This window comes from Protopterus annectens, chromosome 1.part2 (genome assembly GCF_019279795.1).
Source record: "Protopterus annectens isolate FY-2018-M chromosome 1.part2, PAN1.0, whole genome shotgun sequence".
NCBI classification, from domain to species: Eukaryota; Metazoa; Chordata; order Ceratodontiformes; family Protopteridae; genus Protopterus; species Protopterus annectens.
In genome coordinates this window covers 935,330,591-935,357,121 of record NC_056727.1, presented here as the reverse complement: position 1 = coordinate 935,357,121, position 26,531 = coordinate 935,330,591, and the positions used below count along the sequence as shown (strand labels likewise).

The following is a 26,531-nucleotide window of genomic DNA, read 5'->3' as shown; positions in this document are numbered from 1 at the left end:
GACCCTTGATCCTCTTGGTGAGATACTTTTGGGGTCTTTCTAATTGCTGCAGGTGTCGGGTAAGGTACATCCCAAAAGGGGCATTGTATTCTATGATGGGCCTGATGAGGGATGAATAAAGGGGCACGATTACCTCTCTTGATCTAGATGTGAAACCCTTCGTGATGAGGTGGGCTATGTAGAAGGTCTTTCTAACCACTTTGGCAATGTAGTTTTCAAAGGACAATCTTCCTTATATGGTATGTTGTATTGACGGTGGTTGTTGGTGTCAAATGCAGATCGCACTACAGTATGGATCAGGGGATTCACCTGTGTTGTCATTGTAGTGCGATCTCAGAGTTGATATATATAATGTGCAGGGGGGCAGCCCCCCACATGGGGGGTGAATATGTGTGTTATTTTCTCTTCTATGTTCTGTTATTGTTTTTTTGCTGATGTGTCATTCAGCGGTGTACTTTTGCTAAAGTAAGGTTTCGGGTAAGTGGAATCACTTATCTGAGATTTGGTGGAGTGTAATTTCGATGATAAAGAGTAGACCCATCACAACATAGTGAGCCTTCAAATACTGGACCTGTCTCAGTTTGGATTTGTCAAGAGCAGGTCATACTTACTCTGCCTGATTGATTTTTTTTTTAAATGGTCACCAAAGCAATGGATGAAGGAAAAACAGTACACACTACATACCTTGACCTGGCCAATGCTTTTGAGATGATTCCCCACTCAGGCATAGTAGAAAAGTTAAATAAACTGGGAATATGCCTCTTTGTCACCTGCTGGATTGCCATCTGGCTTATAGATAGGACTCAGATAATCAAAATAGGGTAAATTACCTCTACAAAGGGACCAGAGTCCCCCAGGTTTGGTGCTGGGACTTTTCCTGCTTGGCATGTACTTTCCTGAAGTAAAAGCCAATACCAAAGGGCTTTGGCTGACTAAGTTTGCAGATGACTGGAAGTAAGGAGCAGTCATTGAATCCCCAAATGACTTAGCCATCCTTCAGGAAGGTTTGTCTCAAAGAAATAACTGGTGTCAAAATCATGGACTGAAACTAAATACCAAAAAATGCATTATTGTATGTTTTGTGAAGTCATCTACCCCAGGAAACTACTACATTGACAATATGCCCCTAAGAGTTGACCTAGTTGTTTGGGATTTGGGAACTTATATGGACAGTGACCTAAGTTTTGACAAACATATGTGTATTATTTTAAGAAAGTCTTTCTATATTGCACAGATAATAAACAAAGGCATTGTGTCTATATCTAGGGATGTCATTGTCCCCTGTTTACTTGACCTTCATTAAGCCAGTCATTAAATATAATGCCCCCTTTGGCATGTATCTGTCCAGACACATGCAACAACTGGAATGCCCAGAGAGATATGTTAATAAAAGGATACAAGGTCTAAACAACATGCCCTACATGGACCGACTCAGAGCCCTGTCACTATACCCAACAACTTACAGACTGCTAAGAAATGACTTCTATCTGGCATGCAAGGCATCCTCTGATCCATTACTGATAGATTTACTGAACATCAGCAAGTCAAATTGTATCAGAAATACTCTGTCTGGAGATTTAAACCTCTTCTGTATCTGTGGATGGAAAACAGAAAATTTACTCCAGGACTGGCCCCTCTACTACTAGTGGACAGAGGCAGCTCCTATATGCTTTATTCCATGCAGGGGTCCCTTCAAAGTATCCATGGCATGATCTGATTCTCATTAGGGGTAATATATAATTAATGACCATGGGATGGATAAGGCCAATCTATAACCAAATGAGATAGGTATTTCAAACGTAAAAAGAGAAACTGGCTAGGCTTAAATGGCCTACAAGGGCAGCTATCCTCGTACTTATCTATAAACCTATTGTACATTAATTACTCTGTACACTATAGTCTCTTCAGGAAATGCTGCAGACAGCACCCAACAAACCATATTGAAACATAAAGTCTGGTAAGATCTGATTCATCACAGTCCCCAGCTACAGCCTCCAGTGCTCAATGTCAACTGATGTCAGGAAGTACTTGACAAATGAGTCAGAGGTCTGCTCTTAATGGTTGTGTGAGGACTGGAGAGCCGAAAGTGCATGTGAAATTTGTAATCTCCATTATACATTCTCATCTGCTATAAACCCGTTCTTTCTTCATGGTCTTCTGATCATGTCTTACACTTGCTCTGAATGGCTGGAGTCCCTTACTTCACATAAAACTGTTGAACTGTGGCAGAAAGCTCAAGAATAATAGTAGTAGTAATAATAGTAATAATAGTAATAATCTCAGGCCTATCCTTAGAGAAAATATTGCTCACACAACCCCTCTCCCCATTTATAACTATTTCTGATAGTTTATTTTTAATAATTTAATTATTTACCAAGCTGTGTAAGTGGACTCATATAAGCAAATCCTTTATAGCCATACCACTGGTCACAAGGACAACAATAAGAATTACATGCAGGGATAGCTTTGAGTAGTAACTAAGCATTATGTTTTGGCAGGTGGAATGAATGAGAATGCCTTAAATAAACCCACATGGATGTAGGGAAAACATGCTAAACCCACAATTTATTCAGCCTTTCTGTAATATACTTTCTCCTTCTCTCCAATACACTTCAACTGTCTTTTTAGCTTTAAGTTTTTTTTTTCTTGTCTTCCCCTTCATTTTGTTTGCTAGTCAAATTCAGTCCTTCTGCAGTATATTTATGTCTGCCTGTTTCTGTTACAGTTTTTCCACATGCAGCCAAGTGAATCATTTTTCTGTTCATCTCTGTCTCCTACCACTCAACTCACAGACCTCAGACTTCACTTCTCCTGGATTGATTTGCTCTTATCTTTAATTGCAGTAAGCATTTCTCTGCCATACTGTTGAAATGGTAACATTCTGTCATAAGTCTTACTGATCAGAAAGTTACCTCACATCACCATATATGTTGTTTTCTTTTTTTATGCTTACTAGTGTCTGTTTTTTATACTATCTGAGACTAACTATTCCACAGTTATTTCTTGTGATTCTTTTCAAATGTGTAGCTGGCTCAACCAGCACCCTGTGTTGGTCCCACAAACTAGGGCTCCACCCCCTAGTTCTTCATGTGAACAGAAATAAGAAAGGACTTCTGTAAATTCTCTAAAACTTGCAAAATCCACACCAGCTCTTCAAGAGGAACAATATCCCTTGTTAGATCCAACCACAAACTAATCACTTTGGAAATCCACATCTCCCCCACCCCACCCCCCGCAAAGATAACCACCATGAAAAACTTCTCCAAAGCTAACTTTGGGCTCCTAAAAACAGAGGTGGCTAACTTCCCGGCACCCATGCAAATGGAGAATAGTTGCATGATCGCCGAATCATACACCAGTGCACTGTACAAACACGTACACAAATGCATGGATCTCACCATACCTAATAGAACCAAGACACTCTGCTCCAAAAAAAATGAAGCCAATCTGGTGGTCCCCTGCCATAAACAAACTCTACAACAGAAGGAGGAAACTGATGCGGAATAAGGTGAAGTCCCAAGGCTCAAAAAACTCATTTATCAGCCTCAACAAAAAGTTGAGTTCTCTCATCAAATCCTCTAAAGCTAGCTATGAAAACAGAACTGCAGCAGATAGTAAAGACAACCACGAGGCCTTCTATAGTTATGCAAAGAATCTCCACGGCAATACTCAGATTTGCTCTGAGCTACTGCACAATGGTACCTCCTATACCGAGCCAACAGATATTGCCAATATACTGGCTGACAGATTCAGTGCCAACTTTACCCCCCGCCAAAGGACCAGTCACAATACCAGTAGATTGCCAGGCACCCAGTATTACTGCTGCAGAGGTTAAAACAGCACTGTCCAAGGCCAAGAATACAGCTTATGTGAGACCTGACAATATCCCTGGCTGTGTTCTACATAAACTACAAAGTGAATGCACCTCACCTGTGTGCCCTGTTCAATCACAGCCTCACCTCAAGCTTTGTCCCTACCGAATGGCGCACTGCTACAGTCATCCCTCTCCACAAAGAAGGAGCGACTACAGACCCTGGGAACTATCGCCCCATTAGCCTGTTTGATATGCAAAGCTATGGAACGGATCATCATGGACCTAATAAATAAGGATATAGGGAATCTCCAAACACTGGAGGGTAGATCATGCCTGCTCAACTTGGTCAACTTCTTTGAGTCAGTCAGCAGAGCTGTGGAAGAAGGCAAGGTGGTTCACACAGCATACCTTGATCTAGCCAAGGCCTTTGATACTATTCCCCACTCAGGAATCATAGAAAAACTCACTAAGATAGGTATCAACCCCTATATCACTAGGTGGGTTGCAAACTGGCTCTCAGGTAGAACCCACAGTGTGAAAGTAGCTGACTCCAAGTCAGACTGCCAACCAGTCACGAGTGGAGTCCTACAGGATTCGATCCTGGGTCCTCTCCTGTTTGGTATCTACTTCTCTGAAGTCCAGGCCAACACAAAGGGACTCTGGCTGACAAAGTTTGCAGATGATTGCAAGTTGGGAGCTATTGTTAACTCCCCAAGTGATGTTGACATCCTACAGAAAGGCCTAACTGAGACCAACGACTGGTGTCAAAACCATGGCCTTAAGCTCAATGCCAAAAAATGTCTCATCATCCCATTCGGGAAAAACTCAGTTCCCATGAATTACCACATCGATGGTAGTCCACTGAACACAGAAGGCATTATAAGAGAACTGGGAACACAGGCTGACAGCAACCTCTCTTTTGACCACCACATTGCCACTGTGGTCAGAAAGTCCTTCTATGTGCTAATCTTATTACTAAGGGTTTTGCATCCAGGAAGAAAGAGGCCATTGTCTCCCTCTACTCTTCCCTCATTAGGCTAATCATTGAGTACAATGCCCCATTTGGCATGTGACTCACTAAACACCTGCAACAACTGGAGAGGCCACAAAAGTACCTCACAAAGGGGATCCTAGGCCTTAAACATTTGTCCTATATGGACAGACTTAAAAAACTCCCACTATTCTCTGTCTCATATTGCCTACTTAGAGGTGATCCTCACTTGACTTACAAAGCCATGTCTGACCCAGCTCTGTTAGAAATGCTAAATCTAAATAAATCCCAATCCCTCTGCACCACACACTCTAGAGACCTCAGCCTCATTACTGCAATCAACAAAACATGCTGGAGGGACAGGTTCATAACGAAGAGACTGCCCATGCTATGGAATAGACTTCCCATACATGTCAAGCAGAGCACCTTACTGGCCCTCTTCAAGACAAATCTTGATGAGTGGATGGGAAATAGAAAATTCACCTCAGGGATCACTACAGTGGTTTTACTCAACAGAGGCACTGGGAACTAAGGTTGGGTGGCACTATGCCAGGGTAATCCTATGGGTTAGGCTTGTAACAGCTCCAGGGCCATTAGCCTAGTACACACCTATGAATATATATATATATATATATATATATATATATATATATATATATATATATATATATATATATATATTTTTTTTTATTTAACATTTGTTAACCGGGAATGTCTGACTTGGAACAAAGCCAATTTTCAGCAGAGGCACGGGGAGAAACACTCTAGACGCATGTCTTTGTAACGTGGGAGGAAACCCACACAAATGCAGGGAGGACATGCAGACTCCACACAGAAGGCACCCCAGCTGAGAATCAAACCAGAGAACCTCTTGTTGTGAGGCGACAACGGTACCGCTGCACCACCATCTTATCTGTGCTTAGTTTCATCCCATGTGCCTTCAGATTTGCATTCCATTCTCCTATCCTTTGCTGAAGTTCTATCTCAGAGTCTGCTTTTACAGCCACATCATCTGCTTATAGCAGCTTTGTTGATCTGTCCCCTCAAACCTGTTTGCTAATGTAGTTCATCACCAGTATGAACAGCAGTGGGCTCAGAGCTGAACCCTGGTGTACACCCACTCCCACTGGAAACTCCTGTGTGAGGCCGAACACTGTTTGTACTTGAGTCACTAGGTCCTTGTACATAGCCTGCACTAATTCTGCCAATGTTTCTGGGACTTCAAACCACTGCAGTACTGCTCAGATCATCTTTCTTGGGACCTTGTAATATGCTTTCTCCAAGTCCAGGAATGCCCAGTTGGACTTTCTCCCCATCTCTAGCTTCTTCTCAAGTATCTGTCTCGGTGCAAACATTGGGTCAATTGTGCTGCATCCTGATCTGAATCCAAACTGCTCATCTGCCATCTTACATTCTACTACTCTGTGCATCCATTTATCAGTCACCCTCTCCAGAACTTTCATGCAATGTGATAGGAGTTTGATGCCTCTTTACTGCCCACAGTTGTGGATGTCCCCTTTGTTCTTGTATACTGGCATGAGTATGCTTATTCTGCAGTCATCTGGGATACATCTTTCTCTCCACACAGCTGTTAGTAACCTCAGGGGCCATTTCTCCCCTATCTCACCCAGCATCTTTATCATATCTGCTGTAACCTCATCTGAGCCTGCTGCTTTCCTGACTTCATCTTTCTTAGTGCTGTTCTTACTTCTTCTAAGCTGGGCTCCTCTTCTTCTCTCATCATAGGTGGTTTCTGGGCAGTACAGCTTCTGTGAGGTTTTCTTCATTCAGAAGCTGCTGGAAATACTCCTTCCATCTGCCTTTGATATCCTGTGGACTGGTGAGCAGGTTGTTGCTGACATCCCTTATGAAGGGTGTCTGACTATCTTCTTTATCTTTCTATCTTCAGCCTGGTCTCTGTTGACCTTACAGCCTTCTTTGACCACTTCTTGCAGTTGATTGTGGCAACTAGTGGTTTATGCTGTGGGACGACTTTGCAATCATGTATTCTACTCCAGTGTCTTTTCTGTACTAGGAGGAAGTCTACCTGAGTTTCATGTTGGCTACTCTTGTATGTGATCTTGTGACTGTCACTTTCTGAACCATGTGTTGGCTACTATTTGCCAGACAGAAGTCCAGAATGTCTTTTCCTTCTTTATTTCTGTTGTCCCACCCATGTGGACCAAGGCAGTCCACATATCCTATTCTGTCTGTCCCGATATGTGCATTCAAGTCACCCATTATTAGCGCCAATTCATGTTGCCCTGCTTTATCTAGTAAGTCCTGCAACTGCTGTCTGAATGCACTCTTTTCCCCACTATCACAACCCTGCTGTGGGGCATAGGCTGAGAATATGAATACTGCCCTATCATTATACTGGAGTCTGATTGCCATGATTCTGTCATTCTTTTTCTTTCGGCTGTTCCCATTAGGGGTCGCCACAGTGGGATATCTGTTTCCATTTCTTCCTGTCCTCTGTATCTTGCTCTGTCACACCAGCAACCTGCATGTCCTCTCTCACCACATCCATAAACCTTATCTCAGGCCTTCCTGTTTTCCTCTTACCTGACAACTTCGTCCTTAGCATCCTTTTCCCAATATACCCAGCATCCCTCCTCAGCACATGTCCAAACCAATGCAATCTCGCCTCTCTGGCTTTGTCTCCAAACTGTCCAACCCGGGCTGACCCTCTAATGTACTTATTCCTAATCCTGTCTACCCTCGTCACACCCAGTGCAAATCTTAACATCTTTAACTCTGCCACATCCAGCTCTGACTCCTGCCTTTTTGTCAGTGCCACTGACTCTAACCCATATAACATAGCTGGTCTCACTACCCTCTTGTAGACCTTCCCTTTCACTCTTACTGGTACTCATCTGTCACAAATCACTACTGACACTCTTCTCCACCCACTCCACCCTGCCTGTACTCTCTTCTTCACCTCTCTTCAACACTCACCATTACTCTGAATTGTTGAGCCCAAGTATTTAAACTCCACCATCGACAACTCTACTCCCTGCATCCTCACCATCCCTCTATCCCCCCTCTCATTCACACACATATATTCTGTCTTAGTTATGCTGACCTTCATTCCTCTCCTCTCTAGAGCATATCTCCACTTCTCCAGGGTCTCTTCAACCTGTTCCCTACTCTCACTACATATCACAATGTCATCTGCAAACATCATAGTCCACAGGGACTCCTGTCTGATCTCGTCTGTCAACCTGTCCATCACCAGTGCAAATAAGAAAGGGCTCAGAGCTGATCCTTAATGTAACCCCACCTCCACCTTAAACACATCTGTCACTCCCACTGCAGATCTCACTGTCACACTACCCTCGTACATATCCTGTACCACTCTTACATACTTCTCTGCCACTCCCGAATTCCTCATACAATACCTCAACTCCTCTCTAGGTACCCTGTCGTATGCTTTCTCTAAGTTCACAAAGACACAATGCAACTCCTTCTGATCTTCTCTGTACTTCTCCATCAACACTCTCAGAGAAAACATCGCATCTGTAGTGCTCTTTCCTGGCATGAAACCATACTGCTGATCACTAATCATCACCTCCCTCCTTAACCTAGCCTCTACTACTCTTTCCCATAATTTCATGCTGTGACTGATCTCCCCATCCATGAGAAGTAGAGTCCATCCCTAATCCCAATCAAATGTAACCTTGACCATTGGATGGGAAATTATACATTTATTCTGAGACTGTCCCCCATGTTTCTTATAGACACAGACTGACAGTGAACATTCCCTAAAATTGGATGGGAAATCATAAATCCACCCCTGGATTGACTCCAATGTCTTCTACAGACAGAGCCTACAGTAAGCACTCCCTAACTAACATAACCCCCATATAACTTTTTAGCAACCCCCTGACTAACATATCCCTCCAATTTAGATGCACGTTACAAAGGGACACAACTGGATTGAGTTGTGCTGCTATCTTATGAAGGCCCTGGTTGTTGTCAGCCTAGGTATATACCTATTAAACTATAAGATCACAAATCTTCAGCTTCTTTGATATCTGGTCCATTAGAAAAGGACCTCAGTGCATAAGGATAATGTAACCTAGAGTTCTGAAAGAAAAAAGCAAGTGCATGATAAAAGACTAAAGACATACGGTGTTTATAAAAGAAGTTTATGCGATATGTGCAGAAGATTACCTTCCTAAATTTTGCACTGCTGAAGTTGTACCGGCTGTACTTGGCCAAACTAAGAGATATTCTGTCAAAATAGTTATATGACATGCCAAAACCAATAGTATAATATTGGTGTGTACCATTATTGTCATACCACATGGATTATTTTGATACATAGCAATCTGACAGAGCAAGTCAGATTTTGAGTGCTCCTGCATGCTTATTTATTAGCATGATATTAATTAGGTGATGAAAGTAACTTAACTGAAACCAGGATAACTAAACTCCCTGTAATGAGGCATTATTGGGATCTAAAATGACTGACCTTTCCTGGTTGTGTGAGGAAATGAATGAAACAACTGAGAGACAGGGAGTTGCAGCACCTTTAATCATTTGTTACCATAATACCATTAAGAGGCAGCAGTATTCTATCTAACCTTCCTCATTACTACTGTTATAGCTAATGCTAATACTCAAAAATAAATTAGTGTGAACCAAATAAATTCTACTTATTTGTGAACCGGTCCTGGTGAGTGTAGTTTTGTGTCCGCATGATACCTGTAACATGCAGCTAGAGTGTCATACTTGGACATAAGAACAGAATGTTTTTTTTTTTCCAAACAGACCTATTTTTAAGCACAGTTATGTGCATTTTTGGTTTATTTTGTTACTAATCATGTATCTTACTGAAGTGAAATGACACAAGCTCCTACTAACAAATTATGTTATTTTTCTGATGCAGACACAGAGCAGCAGTTGGAACCAAATAGACAGATCATTACATTCCCATGGGAGATGCTGTCTTCCTTCCAAAAGCTTCTTTTGGTAAGAATTTAAATGTTATCCAGCATAAGTGTTTTATCTCTGCATTTAATATAATTGATATGCATTTTGGTGTTTAATATTTAATGTTTATTTACTAATTATTGATGGACATCCGCAGTGGTGCAGCGGTAGCATTGTTGCCTCACAGCAAGAAATTCTCCCTTTCGATTCTCGGCTGGAGTGCAGGGAGTGCCTTCTGTGTGGAGTCTGCATGTCCTCCCCGCAGCTGGGTTGGCATTCAAAAGACATGCGTAAATGGCCGTGCTTTCATTGAAGGTTGAACGTCGAGCTGGCACCTAGGCGTCCGTGAAAATCTACTGCCAATCATTAGCGGACCGGAGTTCCGCTGTGGCGACCCTTAACCGGGAAAAGCTGAAAGACAAACAACAACAACAACAACAACATTTACTAATTATTGATACTGGACTGAATAAAAGCAATTGCATAAGTACAAATTTAATTGCTTGTTGGCAGAGAATGGCTGTTTAATCAATAGAGCCTAAACTATATGCAATGCATTGACCTGTTATTCAATACACCATCTGTTTTCTGATATAAACGTAATGTTCTCCATCTTTGAAGCTATCTACTGTGTTTGCCTTCACAAGTTTACATTGGCATCATGTCTCATTTACTTTTCATCCCTTTCAGGATGGAATACATTCTTCCTTAATTCATTAGTTTTCTAAAATTCCTCCCATTTGGAAAAGGCTTATTTTCTGTATAATCAGACGAATTTCACATTCCCTGGTGTCATGTGTTCCTTTTCAGATATGTGTGTGAATTATTGAGATAGTAAAGTTATGATTAGCAGAGGTTTTCATGTCAGACCAATGCCAATGAAATTGTATTACCTTCTGAACTTCTTCATCTTCTATATACCTTCTGAGGTACAGGCTTAAGGATTAGCTGAAGTGCATAGAAAATATAATGCTTAACACAACAGAGTTCTGTTTTTACTGTAGTATAGTGCTTCCATCCTTTATTATTTATGAATATGATTCAAAATGATATATACAAAGTGTTACTTCTCAGAATTAGTTTTAATGTAAAACTAGTGGAACGTAGCATAATCATTTTAAAAACTGCATAAGTATTTTACTAGTATATAAGCTGGGACAGAAAATAAATACTGAATGGCAGCAATTAGCAACATCCCCACTAACAAAAAATAAATTGCCATTTTTGTGATATAAAGAATAATAAGAAATGGTGCTCACTAAGTAGTTTTAAGATGAAATGGGAATTGTCTAGTCTTTTTCATCAATTTTCATATTTCATCAAATTTAACTCTATCGGGTTCCTTATTATTTTCCACCCATGAATCTACTTAGTTGGAGTATTTTTTGGATTTGTTTTGGAAACGTTCACTTCTGGCATAAGGTTAGTTCTTGTTTGTTTTGTTTGTCAAAGACTACAAATGGACTAACATGAGCTTGCTTAACACAGGAGGTAAGGATATTTCTCCGAACCCTCAATGCTGTGCAATTTTTAAGTTAGTATATTTAGAGATGTTAGTATATAGGGGTGCAGGGAGGCTTGATACCCTATAAAAAAGTGCCATTTTAAACATTTTTGTTGATGTTGCACATGTGTAATGTCAAACATTTTTTTCTAATGAACATATTCCAACAAATGCATGTTGATATTTAGCCATGCATCTGAAGAATAATGCCCAGGCTAGTGCAGATAATCATTTAATTAGTATTTGAATATGCTTATTGTAGTTAACAATGACCTCAATAGCATAGTAAAAGATGTTGTTGCAGGATGTTAACTGATAGTTAGCATTAAGATGATGTTTATTAAGCAATTATATGAAGAAAATAATTATCTGAAATAAGTTTGCCATTATTTCTTGTAGACTGTGTTATGGAAAAATTTCTGTATTTCAACATTTATCTGACTCTAGCAAAAGTATAGCCACATATGTTCATCGGTTCTAGGTAAGTACTAGGCTAGCTGCCCTTGCAGGCCATTTTAAGCCTAACCAAGTTCCCTTTTTATGCTCAAATTAACTTATCCCATTTGGTTATAGATTGGTCTTACCCATCCCATGGTCGAAAATTATATATTACTCCTAAACAGAATAACTGGGATCATACCATAGATAATTTGAGGGGGCCCAGTCATGGGATAAACCATTTAGGAGCTGCATCTGCCCATTAATAGTACAGGGGCAATCCTGGGGTAATATTTCTGTTTCCCATCCATAGGTTCAATTTGCACTTGAAAATAGACAGGGATGAACTTTGTTTTATGTGGATAGGTAGTCTGTTCCATAGCAACATTATCCTCTGAGAACTATATCTCTTTTTTAATTTCTCCAAATCTTTTAATTTCTAATACCATGACGGGAATGGACCTCATTCTTAAGTCAAAGTATGGTTAAATTTCATTAAATTAGTATTGTTTCACTCTCCAAATAGTTCTGCTGATGTTGCAGAAGAGGTTTAGATCCCTAGACTGGGTATTACTGATTCAATTTTACTTGCTGATGCTCAGTAAATACATCAGTATTGAATCAGAGGATGCCTTGTATGCCAGACACAAACCACCTGTTAGCAGTCTGTAGGATACTGAGTATAGTGACAGAGCTTTGAGTCAGTCCATGTGGGACATGTTGTTTAGGCTTTGTATCCTTTAGTAAGGTATCTCTGTGGTCATTTCAGTTGATGTATGTGTCTAGACAGATACATGCCAAAGGGGCATTATATTCAATGACTGGCCTAATGAAGGAGCAGTAAGTGGGAACAATGACATCCATAGATCTAGACACAACCCTTTTTTTATAAGCTGTACAGTATATAAGGACTTTCTTACAACAATAGACGCATGGTGGTCAAAAGTTAGGTAAATGCCCACATAAGTTCCAAAATCCCAAACAACTGGGTCAACTCTTAGGGGCATATTGTCAATGTGGTAGTTACCTGGGGTAGATGACTTCCTAAAGGATACAATAATGCATTTTTTGTCTTGTGGTTTCAGACCATCATTGTGACACCAGTTATTTATCTGAAACAAACCTTCCTGCAAAGTCATTTGGGGAGTCAATGACTGCTCCTAGTTTCCAGTCATTTGTACACTTAGTCAGCCAGAGCCCTTTGGTATTGACTTTTACTTCAGAAAATTAGATGCCAAACAAGAGAGGTCCCAGCACAGATCCATGAGGGGAATCCCCTGGTGACTGGTCTCTTTATGGAGGTAACTTCCCCTATTTTGATTATCTGCGTATTATTCGTGAGCCAGTTGACAATCCAGTGGATGACATAGGGGTTTATTCACAGTTTATTTAGCTTTTCTACTATGCCGGAGTGGTGAATTGTGTCAAACGTTTGGCCATGTTGTGGCATGCGGTATGTACTATTTTGCCTTTATCCATTGCTTTGCTGACAGTTTCAAACAAATTGACCAGGTTGAGTAAGCATTACCCGCCCTTGACAAATCCAAACTGAGACAGGTCTAGTGTTTGGAGGTTCACTATGTCCTGACTGATTAATTCCATGATATGTCTTTCCATGGCTGTGCACATGAGGCTGGTCAGACTTAAGGGTCTGTAATTGCTTAGGTCTGTTAAAGGTCCTCCCTTATGCAGGGGAATGACTGTAGCTGTTCTTCATTCACTTGATACGAAACCTATATGGAGACTGACACTGAACAGTGTTGTTAGGGGTGTGGCTAAATTATGATTCATGCTATTTAAGATGCATCCAGGGATATTGTCAGGACCCATCACTGCAGTATTTTTGGCTTTTGATAACACTTTTAGGACTTAGTGTTGTGCGACAGCTGGAGGAGAGCTGGTTCCATCTATATCTTGAGGTACAGATGGAGGGAGGAGAGAGAGGTAAAGTTAGAACTAAATTTATTGACTAGTAGGTTAGCTATATTTTCAGTTTCAATGTAGATAACATCATTCACAATCAGCTCAGCATATTGTTGCTTTGTTCTTGTAAGATGACAAACATAACTCAAAAATGCCTTGTGATTGTCTTTGGCTTGGGTAGCTATTTTAGTCTCAAACTTGGCTGTGGTAGATTTTATTAAGCTTCTAAGTTGTTTGTTTATTTCAGTGACAATGGCTCTAACACTCTGGGAATTACTCTTCTTACTTTTGGTCAAAATTATTTTCTTTTTATTATAAAGCTTATTGGCATTATGGTTCCATCAAGTGGTCTTGTTTCTGGGGTTTGCCCTGCACTTGTTACTATGGGGTACAGCTGCATCTGTGCAGCTGTTTATATGTTGATATAGCATGTTGGTGTACATTTTGGCATATTAAATGGAGTTAATTGGGTCTGGTGGGGATTTGAAGCTTGCCAATATATCACTTAGGAGTAGGTAGTTTGTCTTAAAGAAATTTCTAAAGGTAATCCTCTATCCATTCCCCAAACAAGGAGTATCGGGCGATGGATATATTTGGGAAACATGTCTATACTTCAGCAACCTTCTCCTTATGGCCCCTGAACTACCTGGCACATTTCACTAGGTTACAGAGGAACTTTCAAATACCCTAGCAGGATCCGTATCTGAGGAAGTACAGGCCTCAGTTACTTCCCAGTTGGCTACCCTCCAGTCTATTTCTAACTGTTCCATGAGGCTTATTTCACATGTAGCCAAAGGGACAAGTAGAGCAGTAGGTTCAGGCATTGCCATCAGGAGGAATGCCTGGATGTACTTGTGTGACTTTGTGAAGCCTTTCAAGTCTACATTCATCAGTGCTTCTTTTGACTGCATGTACTTATTTGGCCCTAAGGGAAAAGACACATTGTCCAGGTGTGAGAAAGATAAAACGACCCTTTCTGCCATGGGCATATGTTTCTCCACTCCTCAGATATCCTTCTCAAGGAATCAGCAAAATAGTGGGAAAATGTGGTTCAGAAAATCTCAATGGTCTTTTCAAGACACATGTGGCTGTAGTTCCTCCAGGGACAAAGGGAGGAACTCTAATGGTAGACGCCACCCTCATGGCAGAAGAAACACACAAAACCAATGGTCCAGAGATTCTTTATTTGGCAGGCCCTTCCAACAGTTTTGAACAGAGGCCCAATTGCCCTGCTCTGGAGGCAATCAGGGGTTGACTATCCCTGCACAGGAGAGCCTGGCTGGAAATAACATTGAATACTTGGGTGCAGAGGATCATTTCCAGAGGTTATATAATACCCTTTTCTATTCCTTCTCTCTAATCCAAAAAAAATTCCTGATGTTCCACCCAGTCAGAGGATCCAAGAGGTCCCACCTGACCAAAAAGGATCCCAAACTTACTCAAGATTTTTTGAACAAATCAGTTCAACAAAACAAGTGCTGGATGGTCATGGTTCAATCCATTCTTCCTTTTCTGGAAAAGGTCAACTGGATGTGCTCTATAGACCTTCAGGGCACATATTATCATATAAAAATGAACAAACAATCCAGGAAGTGCTTACACTTCTGGCTTGGAGACAGTCATTATCAATTCAGAGTGCTGCCCAGGGTGTTACCAAGTGCATGGCAGTAGTGGCAGCTCACTTGAGACTGCATGGATTCTGGGTATTTCCGTATCTAGATGACTGGCTCATCTCTGCCCTGACCAGGCATCAACTATTAAAGGAAACAGACAGCATTCGCCACACCTGTTTCTGTCTAGGGATGACAATAAACTATATGAATTCATATGTAGAGCCTATTGAAAGTTCAAACGTCATAGGAGCAGTTCTCAACACAAAAGAGACAGTAGCCTCACTCCTTCCTTATAGCATCGAGACAGTCAGGTCACAAGTCACAAGGATAATATGCAGCAACAAAATCTCAGCTCACCTGCTTCTTCAGGCTTTAGATTCCATGGCGGTGGCAATAACGTTAGTTTCACTGGGCAGATTTCATTTGAGAATGCTACAATGGCTGTTATCAGCACAACAGTCTATCCTTCATCAACTAATGTTGACTCAAATAAGAATCAGCAATATTTGCAGAAAAGATGTCAAATGGTGGATTCATTTGGATCAAATACTAAAAGGTTGCCCATTTGTTCTTCCCCAACCCAAGGCACAAAACAGTAAATGGCACTTGGTCCCCCACAGAGGCCAATTTGCATATCAACATGCTACAGATGAGAGCAGTGCTTTTAGCATTGCAGGCTTTCCAAGATGCGCTTCCCTTAGGAATGAACACAGTTCAATCAGACAACTTGTCAGTAGTCTGGTATATCAACAAACAAGGAAGAACCAGATCCTTCCCCTTGTGTTGAGAAGCTCTCAGAGTGTGGCACTGGGCAATTTCTTCCAACTGCTTTCTCATAGCAACACTTATTCCAGGGATGTCCAATGTGATAGCAGACAAGCTAAGCAGGTGCATTCTTTTAACCCATGAAAGGTGCCTCAATCAGAATGTGAAGGAAAGGATATTTCATCGATGAGGTCAGCCTTGCTGCAATCTTTTTGCCTCCCCCCTAAGCAACAAGTGCAGTAACTACTTTGCCCTGATCCCCCCAAGCAGGGCGTCACCAAGGGATGCTCTTCTTCACAATTGGCCCCTGGTTTGCTTTATGCCTTTCCCCCAACTCCATTAATCCCAAAGTTTCTACAGAAAGCAGCCATGTTGAAGAGCAAAGTAATTCTCATTGCACCGTATTGCCCTCGACAAATTTGGTTTCCCTTCATATGGCCTCACTTACTTCACAGACTGTGGATTCTGGATCCAACCCCAGACCTACTGTTTTACCCGACAGGCATGATTCATCCAGACATACCCAATCTCAGGCTGACGGCTTCTCCAATTCCACTAATAGCCAGACAACCTATGCTGTCCTCTCCAGTCTGACATATACTTCTGTCTGTTCATAGACCATCTACATGTAAGCTATATTCCAGTAAATGGAAAGGATTCATTCACTGGGCATTACAGAAAAATATTGAGCCCTTCTTGCTCCGATTCATGATATTATCAATTTCTTGTCCCAACTTTTCAATGAAGGATCCTGTTCTTCAGCTATCAAACTTCAGTTGGCAGCAATATCCAGTTTTTACATTGCTTTCCAGGGTTCCTCAGTTGCTTCACATAAATTCTTCAAAGTATTTTTAGGAGGAACTCTCCTTTTAAAGCCCCCATATAAAGATCCTACTCCCCTTGGGACCTAAATTTAGTGCTGCAAGTTATTATACATCCCCCTTTCGAACCAGCAGCTAAGTGTGATCTTAAATTTCTTTCTTGGAAGACTATCTTGTTGGTTGCTATAACTTCTGCGAGAAGAATTTCAGAAATTCAAGCCTTATCTTCCAAACCTCCATATTTGATTTCTGTACTTATCCAACTTTTTTACCAAAAGTGTTATCAGAGGTGAATGTCAATCAGTCCATCAATGTACCAGTATTTTTTTCCAAAATTTGAGAACACAGGTGAATATTTGTTACATTTGTTAGATGTTCACAAGCAATTCTGTTTTTACCTTCATAGAACCATGGATTTCAAGAAATCTAATCAATTATTTGTTTCTTTCTCAGATGTTAAATTAGGTAAACCAGTCACCAAAGTTACCCTGTCCAGATGGCTTACCAGTTGCATTACTTTCATTTATGACCGTTTGGGCATGGCATTGCCAAAATCTTTATGAGCCCATTCTTTTAGAGCACTGGCTACTTCATCTGTTTTTCAAACTAGGGCTGCTATGGATGAGATTTGTGCATCAGCAACCTGGGCTACTTCTCATACCTTTATTACTCACTACAAATTGTATCTGGGCTCCAGGGGTAAAGCATTATTCAGTTCAATGGTGCTAAGGAACATCCTTCCTTGAGTCCACCCAGGAGCTAAGGTAGCTGGGGATTCTGTCCCATAGGTTGAGGATAAAATGAAAACTGACAACATCAGATAAAGAAGTTATGTACTCACCATAATGTTTCATCTGTGTTGTCCATTTTCATTCTTCGTCGACTCCCCACCTGACGACCCCTTACATTTGAAGTCCTAGGTGAACGGGTAGTATTTGGTGGGAATTTACCTTCTACTGAGCTCCAGATATGGCCTCTCTGGATACTTTTGATATTTCCACTTACTTCTATTAGCAAACAAGATCTGAGGTACTTAGGAAGGGTGCATTATGGATAAGGGAGAAGCTCAAGAGTTTTTTAGTTACCTCTATTTTGCTTTTTATTGCATATTTTCCAATCATTTTTTATTAACTTTGCTACTTATTTGAACTGCTTTTTGAATTCTTATACTGTTTGCACTTTAATTGATCATTTTAAGTGTTTTTCAACTGTTTAACTGTTAAGGGCTACACACTCAAGTGCAATAGCCATTTTTCTGCTTTAAAGGTGTTTGTATGCCTATATGTGCTTTAACTTATGAAAAAAACAAAAAAAAAAACAAAACAAATCCTATCTCTCTATTTGTTTCCCACCTTTCTAGAACCAGTAGAGTCCAGTGTTCAGATTTTGCTGAATTCTGGGCTGTTTGCAAGTTTCTGTGTTGCCCAGACCTTTCTAAGATAGAGGGAAGCTTCTCTGTTCATCAGTGATAGTGGTGAGCTTTGAACAGCCTATCTGTCACTGGAGGAGTGGTTTCAGCTCAGAATCTCTAGTTTTATTGGCCATTTTGGGCTATTTCTATCCCTTTCACCTTTCTGTTTAAAAACCCGTGTTTGCGCAGTTTTTGCACTTGTATTACATCAGCAAGAGTCTGCTTGGGTGTCCTGCAGAGTCCTAAAGCAGCAGAGCAACAGAGAGAGAAAAGGTAGACTTTGAGTGGATTATGTACCTCTGTTTTACTTTTTATTGCTTATTTTTGCTAGCCGCATTATTCCAACTGTTTTTTATTAACTTTGCTACTTATTTGAACAGTTTTTTGAATTCTTATACTCTTTGCACTTTAATTGATCATTTTAAGTGTTTTTCAACTGTTTAACTGTTAAGGGCTACACACTCAAGTGCGATAGCCATTTTTCTGCTTTAAAAGTGTTTGTATTCCTGTATCTGCTTTAACTTTTGAAAAAAAAATCCCCAAAAAATCCTATCTCTCTATTCATTTCCCACCTTTCTAGAACCAGAAGAGTCTGGTTTGCAGATTTTGCTGAATTCTGGGCTGTTTGTAAGTTTCTGTGTTGCCCAGACCTTTCTAAGATAGAGGGAAGCTTCTCTGTTCATCGGTGAGAGTGGTGAGCTTTGAACAGCCTATCTGTTGCCAGAGGAGTGGTTTCAGCTCAGAATCTCTAGTTTTATTGGCCATTTTGGGCTATTTCTATCCCTTTCATCTTTCTGTCTAAAAACCCGCGTTTGCGTGGTTCTGCGCATCGTGCAGCGGCATTTAACTATGATTAAACTATTCACGGTGCCAGAAAGTCTGCTATTCAGATTTTCCCTTAGAACTAGCCAGTTTTCTAGTTTTAGCACTCAAAACAGTTTATGTTCCATTAGAACTAGCCACTTTTGTAGTTTTAGCACTCAAAGCTGTTTCTTTGTGCTCAGCACTGTCCAAATCTCGTTGCAAGCACTAAATAATCTACAAATTACTGCAGCACTCAACTTTCCTCAGTTATCAAGAGGAAATCAGTTCTTAGTACTTAAATTAATAAGCACTAACCAGGCATGTCTAAGAGTCAGGTCCTGGTGTTTTCTCCTGTCCACCTGATGAATCTAGGCATCTTGGGGCAATGTAGCAATTGCCTCATGTACACTGACAACCCTCTCCTCCTACCACCCAACACTACAACTTGTGAGAGATGCACTTATATAGCCAAACTGGAAGCCAGGCTCTCTCCAGCCAAGACTGGACTAGACAGTCAAGAAGAGAAGGTAAACACCACACCGCGCTCTACACATAGTCCATCAAAACCTGCACCACCCAAACCCACACACAGTAACACAAAACACACACCTGCATTTGTGGAGTATTCAATAAAAATCTGCCCAAACAACAGAGACTTCCAAAGCTATAACGCAAACAACCACCACCCCCAACACAACCTGAATGACACATAGCCCACAAAATTAGTGTGCCTCTCAACCTTAGCCCATAAGGCAAAACAACGTACCCAACACACTAGTCATTGGTGACTCTGGCACACTGACGTCCCTCTCACCAGGCTAAACAAGGAGAATGTTACTGTCAGCTGCCTGTCGGGTGCCAGGATCCTCCATATAATGCACGCACTTGGGTCACTCCACAAAAAGTACAAATATGACTCTGTCGTTGTCCATGTTGGAGTGAATGACCTGAGATGTACCTCCCTGGACTGCATGAAAAGAGACATGGAGGAGCACTCTGACCATTTGGCCCAGGCAGGTATGACACTACCCCTGAGTAGCATCCTGCCCTCACCCAGAATGATACCACAGTACAAGGACAAAATGATTGACTTCAACAATTGACTAAGCATCTGGTGTCTTTCCAAGGGGATCCACTATCTGTCTGCCTGGGACAACATGATCGGCAGGCCACGATGCTTTGCCAGAGATGGCCTGCACCTGTCATGTCTGGGATTCCGGATACTGGCTAAGGATCTTGCTGCCCCTATAGTACCTTTTTTAGGCAAGACTCAAACATCAAACGCACCACCATAGTAGATGCAAACAAGCGAATTCTAAGGGTAATGCTACTCAATGCTAGAAGTCTAAACCTCAAAATGCACTCACTCGAGGAACTCCTTAAAATGGAGAACACCTACATCTGTGCAGTGACAGAGACGTGGTTTAAGGCTCCAAAGAGCACCCCTGCATTACCAGGCTACAATTCTTACCACACCTTTCAGCCACCTAACCCAGACCAAACACTAAAGGAGGAGGAGTGTCCATATTCATAAAGGTCATCCACACCTCCAGGCTAGCTGCTCAACATAAAGCATCCGAAATTATCCAAGTACAATTAACAATGGGCAAGACTACAATTCAGGTTGTAGTAGATCACCCGCCATGCCCCAGGACACCCACTCCATGTTTCTTGATATACTGGATAATATTAAGGTACACCCCAATACCCTAATATTGGGAGATTTCAATGACCCCACCATCAACTGGGAAAACTACTCATGTACTAACTCATCTGCCCAATGTTTTCTGGAATTAAATTCCAACACCCTGGATCAGCTTGTCCATACCCCTACCAGGGGCAGCAACATCCTGGACCTGATCATTACCAATATGGGCAACAGATGCTCCACACCAAAGGTCAACTCCTCGCTGGTCAGGTCCAACCACAAGCTAATCACCCTAGACATCAATATCCCACCCCAACCCCCAATTAAGGAAACCACAGTAAAAAATTTCTCCAAAGCCAACTTCATGCTTCTTAAGTCAAAAGTGGCCAACTTCACATCACCCACACAGATAGAAAATAGAGACACGACTGTTGAATCATATACAAAAGCACTGTATAAACACATACACGAGTGTTGGACTGTGCCATCCCCAACAGAACCAAGATGCTATCCTCCAAAAAAAGGAAGCCAATCTGGTGGTCCCCTGCCATAAACAAACTCTGCAACAGAAGGAAAAAAACTGTTGCAAAAAAGAGTACAATCCCATGATTACAGGAACTCCCTGTTCAGCCTCAGCAAGAAGCTGAGATCCCTCATAAAATCCTCCAAAGCTAGTTACGAAAATAAAATTGCCATGGATTCTAAAGACAACCACAAAGCTTTCTACAGCTATGTCAAGAATCTCAATGGCAACACTCAGATCTGCTCGGAACTACAGCACAATGGCACTACATTTACCGAACCAACTGATATTGCCAATACTCTGGCAGACAGGTTCACTGCAAATTTCACCCCCCCTCACCCCCCCCAAAGGACCCATCTCCATACTGGAAAATTGCAAGCCCCTGTAATCACGGACGCACAGGTAAAGACCACACTCTCGAAAGCCAAGAACACAGCATCCATGGGATCAGACAACATCCCAGGCTGCGTTCTGCATGAACTACAGAACAAACTGGCACCCCCACCTAAGTACCATGTTCAACCATAGCCTCACTTCAGACTTTGTGCCTGTGGAATGGCACACAGCAATGGTTATAACACTCCACAAAGGGGGTGCCACCACTGACCCCAGGAAATACCGCCCTATTAGCCTGACAAGCCTGGTATGCAAGGCCATGGAATGCATCATCCTGGAGCTTATAAACAAAGACATAGATAACCTCCAAACTCTAGACCCCACTCACTTTGGGTTTGTAAAAGGAAGATCATGCCTCCTAAATCTGATTGACTTCTTCGAAGCAGTCACCAGAGCCGTAGATGAGGGTAAGGTGGTGCACACAGCCTATTTTGACCTTGCTAAGGCGTTTGACACTAATCCCCACTCTGGTATTACAGATAAACTCACTGGACTAGGCATAAATCCATATATCACAAGATTGGTGGCCAACTAGCTCATTGGCAGAATTCACAAGCTGACTCCAAATCCGACTTCAGACCAGTGACAAGCGGAGTACCTCAGGGTTCGGTCCTGGGTCCTCTCCTATTCGGTATCTACTTCTCTGAAGTCCAGGTTAATACAGCTGATCTTTGGCTAATGAAATTCGCAGACGACTGCAAACTAGGAGCCATAATATATTCGCCTAAGGATGTGGACATTCTACAAAGAGGCCGCACTGAGACTGATGCTTGGTGTCAAAGTCATGGCCTAAAACTCAATGCCAAGAAGTACATTGTCATCCCATTTGGGAAAAACACCATACCCATGAACTACCACATAGGCGGTAACCTACTAAACACCGAAAGTGTGATAAGAAACCTTGGGACACAGGTGAAGAGTAGTCTCTCCTTTGATAATCGTGTCACCAGATTAGCCAGGAAATCCTTCTACGTGGCACACCTCATCACAAAGAGGCTCTCCTCCAGAAAAAGAGAGGTCATCGTTCCTCTCTACTCATCCCTCATCAGACCCAATATAGAGTACAATGCCCCTTTTGGCATGTACCTCGCAAGACATCTGAAACAACTAGAAAGACCACAGAAATACCTCACTAGGAGGATTACTGGCCTCAAACAGATGCTATACTCAGACCATCTCAAAGAACTCCAGCTCCACTCCATTGCAGATCACCTACTCAGAGGCGACCTCTGCCTAACATACAAAGCCATGTCTAACCCAGATCTGATGGACATGCCAATCTAATCGGCCTCACCACGATTTTCCCTTAGAACTAGCCAGTTTTCTAGTTTTAGCACTCAAAACAGTTTATGTTCCATTAGAACTAGCCAGTTTTGTAGTTTTAGCACTCAAAGCTGTTTCTTTGTGCTCAGCACTGTCCAAATCTCGTTGCAAGCACTAAATAATCTACAAATTACTGCAGCACTCAACTTTCCTCAGTTATCAAGAGGAAATCAGTTTTTAGTACTTAAATTAATAAGCACTAACCAGGCATGTCTAAGAGTCAGGTCCTGGTGTTTTCTCCTGTCCACCTGATGAATCTAGGCATCTTGGGGCAATGTAGCAATTGCCTCATGTACACTGACAACCCTCTCCTCCTACCACCCAACACTACAACTTGTGAGAGATGCACTTATATAGCCAAACTGGAAGCCAGGCTCTCTCCAGCCAAGACTGGACTAGACAGTCAAGAAGAGAAGGTAAACACCACACCGCGCTCTACACATAGTCCATCAAAACCTGCACCACCCAAACCCACACACAGTAACACAAAACACACACCTGCATTTGTGGAGTATTCAATAAAAATCTGCCCAAACAACAGAGACTTCCAAAGCTATAATGCAAACAACCACCACCCCCCAACACTACCCGAATGACACATAGCCCACAAAATGAGTGTGCCTCTCAACCTTAGCCCATAAGGCAAAACAACGTACCCAACACACTAGTCATTGGTGACTCTGGCACACTGACGTCCCTCTCACCAGGCTAAACAAGGAGAATGTTACTGTCAGCTGCCTGTCAGGTGCCAGGATCCTCCATATAATGCATGCACTTGGGTCACTCCACAACAAGTACAAATATGACTCTGTCGTTGTCCATGTTGGAGTGGATGACCTGAGATGTACCTCCCTGGACTGCATGAAAAGAGACATGGAGGAGCTCTCTGACCATTTGGCCCAGGCAGGTATGACACTACCCCTGAGTAGCATCCTGCCCTCCCCCAGAATGATACCACAGTGCAAGGACAAAATGATTGACTTCAACAATTGACTAAGCATCTGGTGTCATTCCAAGGGGATCCACTATCTGTCTGCCTGGGACAACATGATCGGCAGGCCATGATGCTTTGCCAGAGATGGCCTGCACCTGTCACGTCTGGGATTCCGGATACTGGCTAAGGATCTTGCTGCCATTATAGTACCTTTTTTAGGCAAGACTCAAACATCAAACGCACCACCATAGTAGATACAAACAAGCGAAATCTAAGGGTAATGCTACTCAATGCTAGAAGTCTAAACCTCAGAATGCACTCACTCGAGGAACTCCTTAAAATGGAGAACACCTACATCTGTGCAGTGATAGAGACATGGTTTAAGGCTCCAGAGAGCACCCCTGCATTACCAGGCTACAATTCTTACCACACCTTTCAGCCACCTAACCCAGACCAAAACACTAAAGGAGGAGGAGTGTCCATATTCATAAAGGATATCCACACCTCCAGGCTAGCTGCTCAACATAAAGCATCTGAAATTATCCAAGTACAATTAACAATGGGCAAGACTACAATTCAGGTTGTAGTAGATCCCCCGCCACACCCCAGGACACCCACTCCATGTTTCTCAATATACTGGATAACATTAAGGTACACCCCAATACCCTAATATTGGGAGATTTCAACGACCCCACCATCAACTGGGAAAACTACTCATGTACTAACTCATCTGCCCAATGTTTTCTGGAATTCAATTCCAACACCCTGGATCAGCTTGTCCATACCCCTACCAGGGGCAGCAACATCCTGGACCTGGTCATTACCAGTACTGGCAACAGATGCTCCACACCAAAGGTCAACTCCTTGCTGGTCAGGTCCAACCACAAGCTAATCACCCTAGACATCAATATCCCACCCCAACCCCCAATTAAGGAAACCACAGTAAAAAATTTCTCCAAAGCCAACTTCATGCTTCTTAAGTCAGAAGTACAACTTCACATCACCAACACAGATAGAAAATAGAGACACGACTGTTGAATCATATACAAAAGCACTGTATAAACACATACACGAGTGTTGGACTGTGCCATCCCCAGCAGAACCAAGATGCTATCCTCCAAAAAAAGGAAGCCAATCCGGTGGTCCCCTGCCATAAACAAACTCTGCAACAGAAGGAAAAAAATTGTTGCAAAAAAGAGTAAAATACCATGATTACAGGAACTCCCTGTTCAGCCTCAGCAAGAAGCTGAGATCCCTCATAAAATCCTCCAAAGCTAGTTACGAAAATAAAATTGCCATGGATTCTAAAGACAACCACAAAGCTTTCTACAGCTATGTCAAGAATCTCAATGGCAACACTCAGATCTGCTCAGAACTACAGCACAATGGCACTACATTTACCGAACCAACTGATATTGCCAATACCCTGGAATACAGGTTCACTGCAAATTTCACCCCCCCCCTCACCCCCAAAGGACCCATCTCCATACTGGAAAATTGCAAAGCCCCTGTAATCATGGACGCACAGGTAAAGACCACACTCTCGAAAGCCAAGAACACAGCATCCATGGGATCAAACAACATCCCAGGCTGCGTTCTGCATGAACTACAGAACAAACTAGCACCCCCACCTAAGTACCATGTTCAACCATAGCCTCACTTCAGACTTTGTGCCTGTGGAATGGCACACAGAAATGGTTATAACACTCCACAAAGAGGGTGCCACCACTGACCCCAGGAAATACCGCCCTATTAGCCTGACAAGCCTGGTATGCAAGGCCATGGAATGCATCATCCAGGAGCTTATAAACAAAGACATAGATAACCTCCAAACTCTAGACCCCACTCACTTTGGGTTTGTAAAAGGAAGATCATGCCTCCTAAATCTGATTGACTTCTTCGAAGCAGTCACCAGAGCCATAGATGAGGGTAAGGTGGTGCACACAGCCTATCTTGACCTCGCTAAGGCGTTTGACACTATTCCCCACTCTGGTATTACAGATAAACTCACTGGACTAGGCATAAATCCATATATCACAAGATGGGTGGCCAACTAGCTCACTGACAGAATTCACAAGCTGACTCCAAATCCGACTTCAGACCAGTGACAAGCGGAGTACACCAGGGTTCAGTCCTGGGTCCTCTCCTATTCGGTATCTACTTCTCTGAAGTCCAGGTTAATACAGCTGATCTTTGGCTAATGAAACTCGCAGACGACTGCAAACTAGGAGCCGTAATATATTCGCCTAAGGATGTGGACATTCTACAAAGAGGCCTCACTGAGACTGATGCTTGGTGTCAAAGTCATGGCCTAAAACTCAATGCCAAGAAGTACATTGTCATCCCGTTTGGGAAAAACACCATACCCATGAACTACCACATAGGCGGTAACCTACTAAACACTGAAAGTGTGATAAGAAACCTTGGGACACAGGTGAAGAGTAGTCTCTCCTTTGATAATCGTGTCACCAGATTAGCCAGGAAATCCTTCTATGTGGCACACCTCATCACAAAGAGGCTGTCCTCCAGAAAAAGAGAGGTCATCGTTCCTCTCTACTCATCCCTCATCAGACCCATTATAGAGTACAATGCCCCTTTTGGCATGTACCTCGCAAGACATCTGAAACAACTAGAAAGACCACAGAAATACCTCAGTAGGAGGATTACCGGCCTCAAACAGATGCT

General features: G+C 42.1%; 1 protein-coding gene across 1 annotated transcript in view; it reads left to right on the top strand.

The window, feature by feature from the left end:
* DNAH14 (dynein axonemal heavy chain 14) overlaps window positions 1-26,531 on the top strand; it is a 2,550,346-nt gene that overhangs the window by 1,671,005 nt on the left and 852,810 nt on the right. Inside the window, 1 exon segment of the mRNA XM_044060213.1 lies at window positions 9,732-9,782. Coding sequence (XP_043916148.1) covers window positions 9,732-9,782 — 51 coding nt within the window.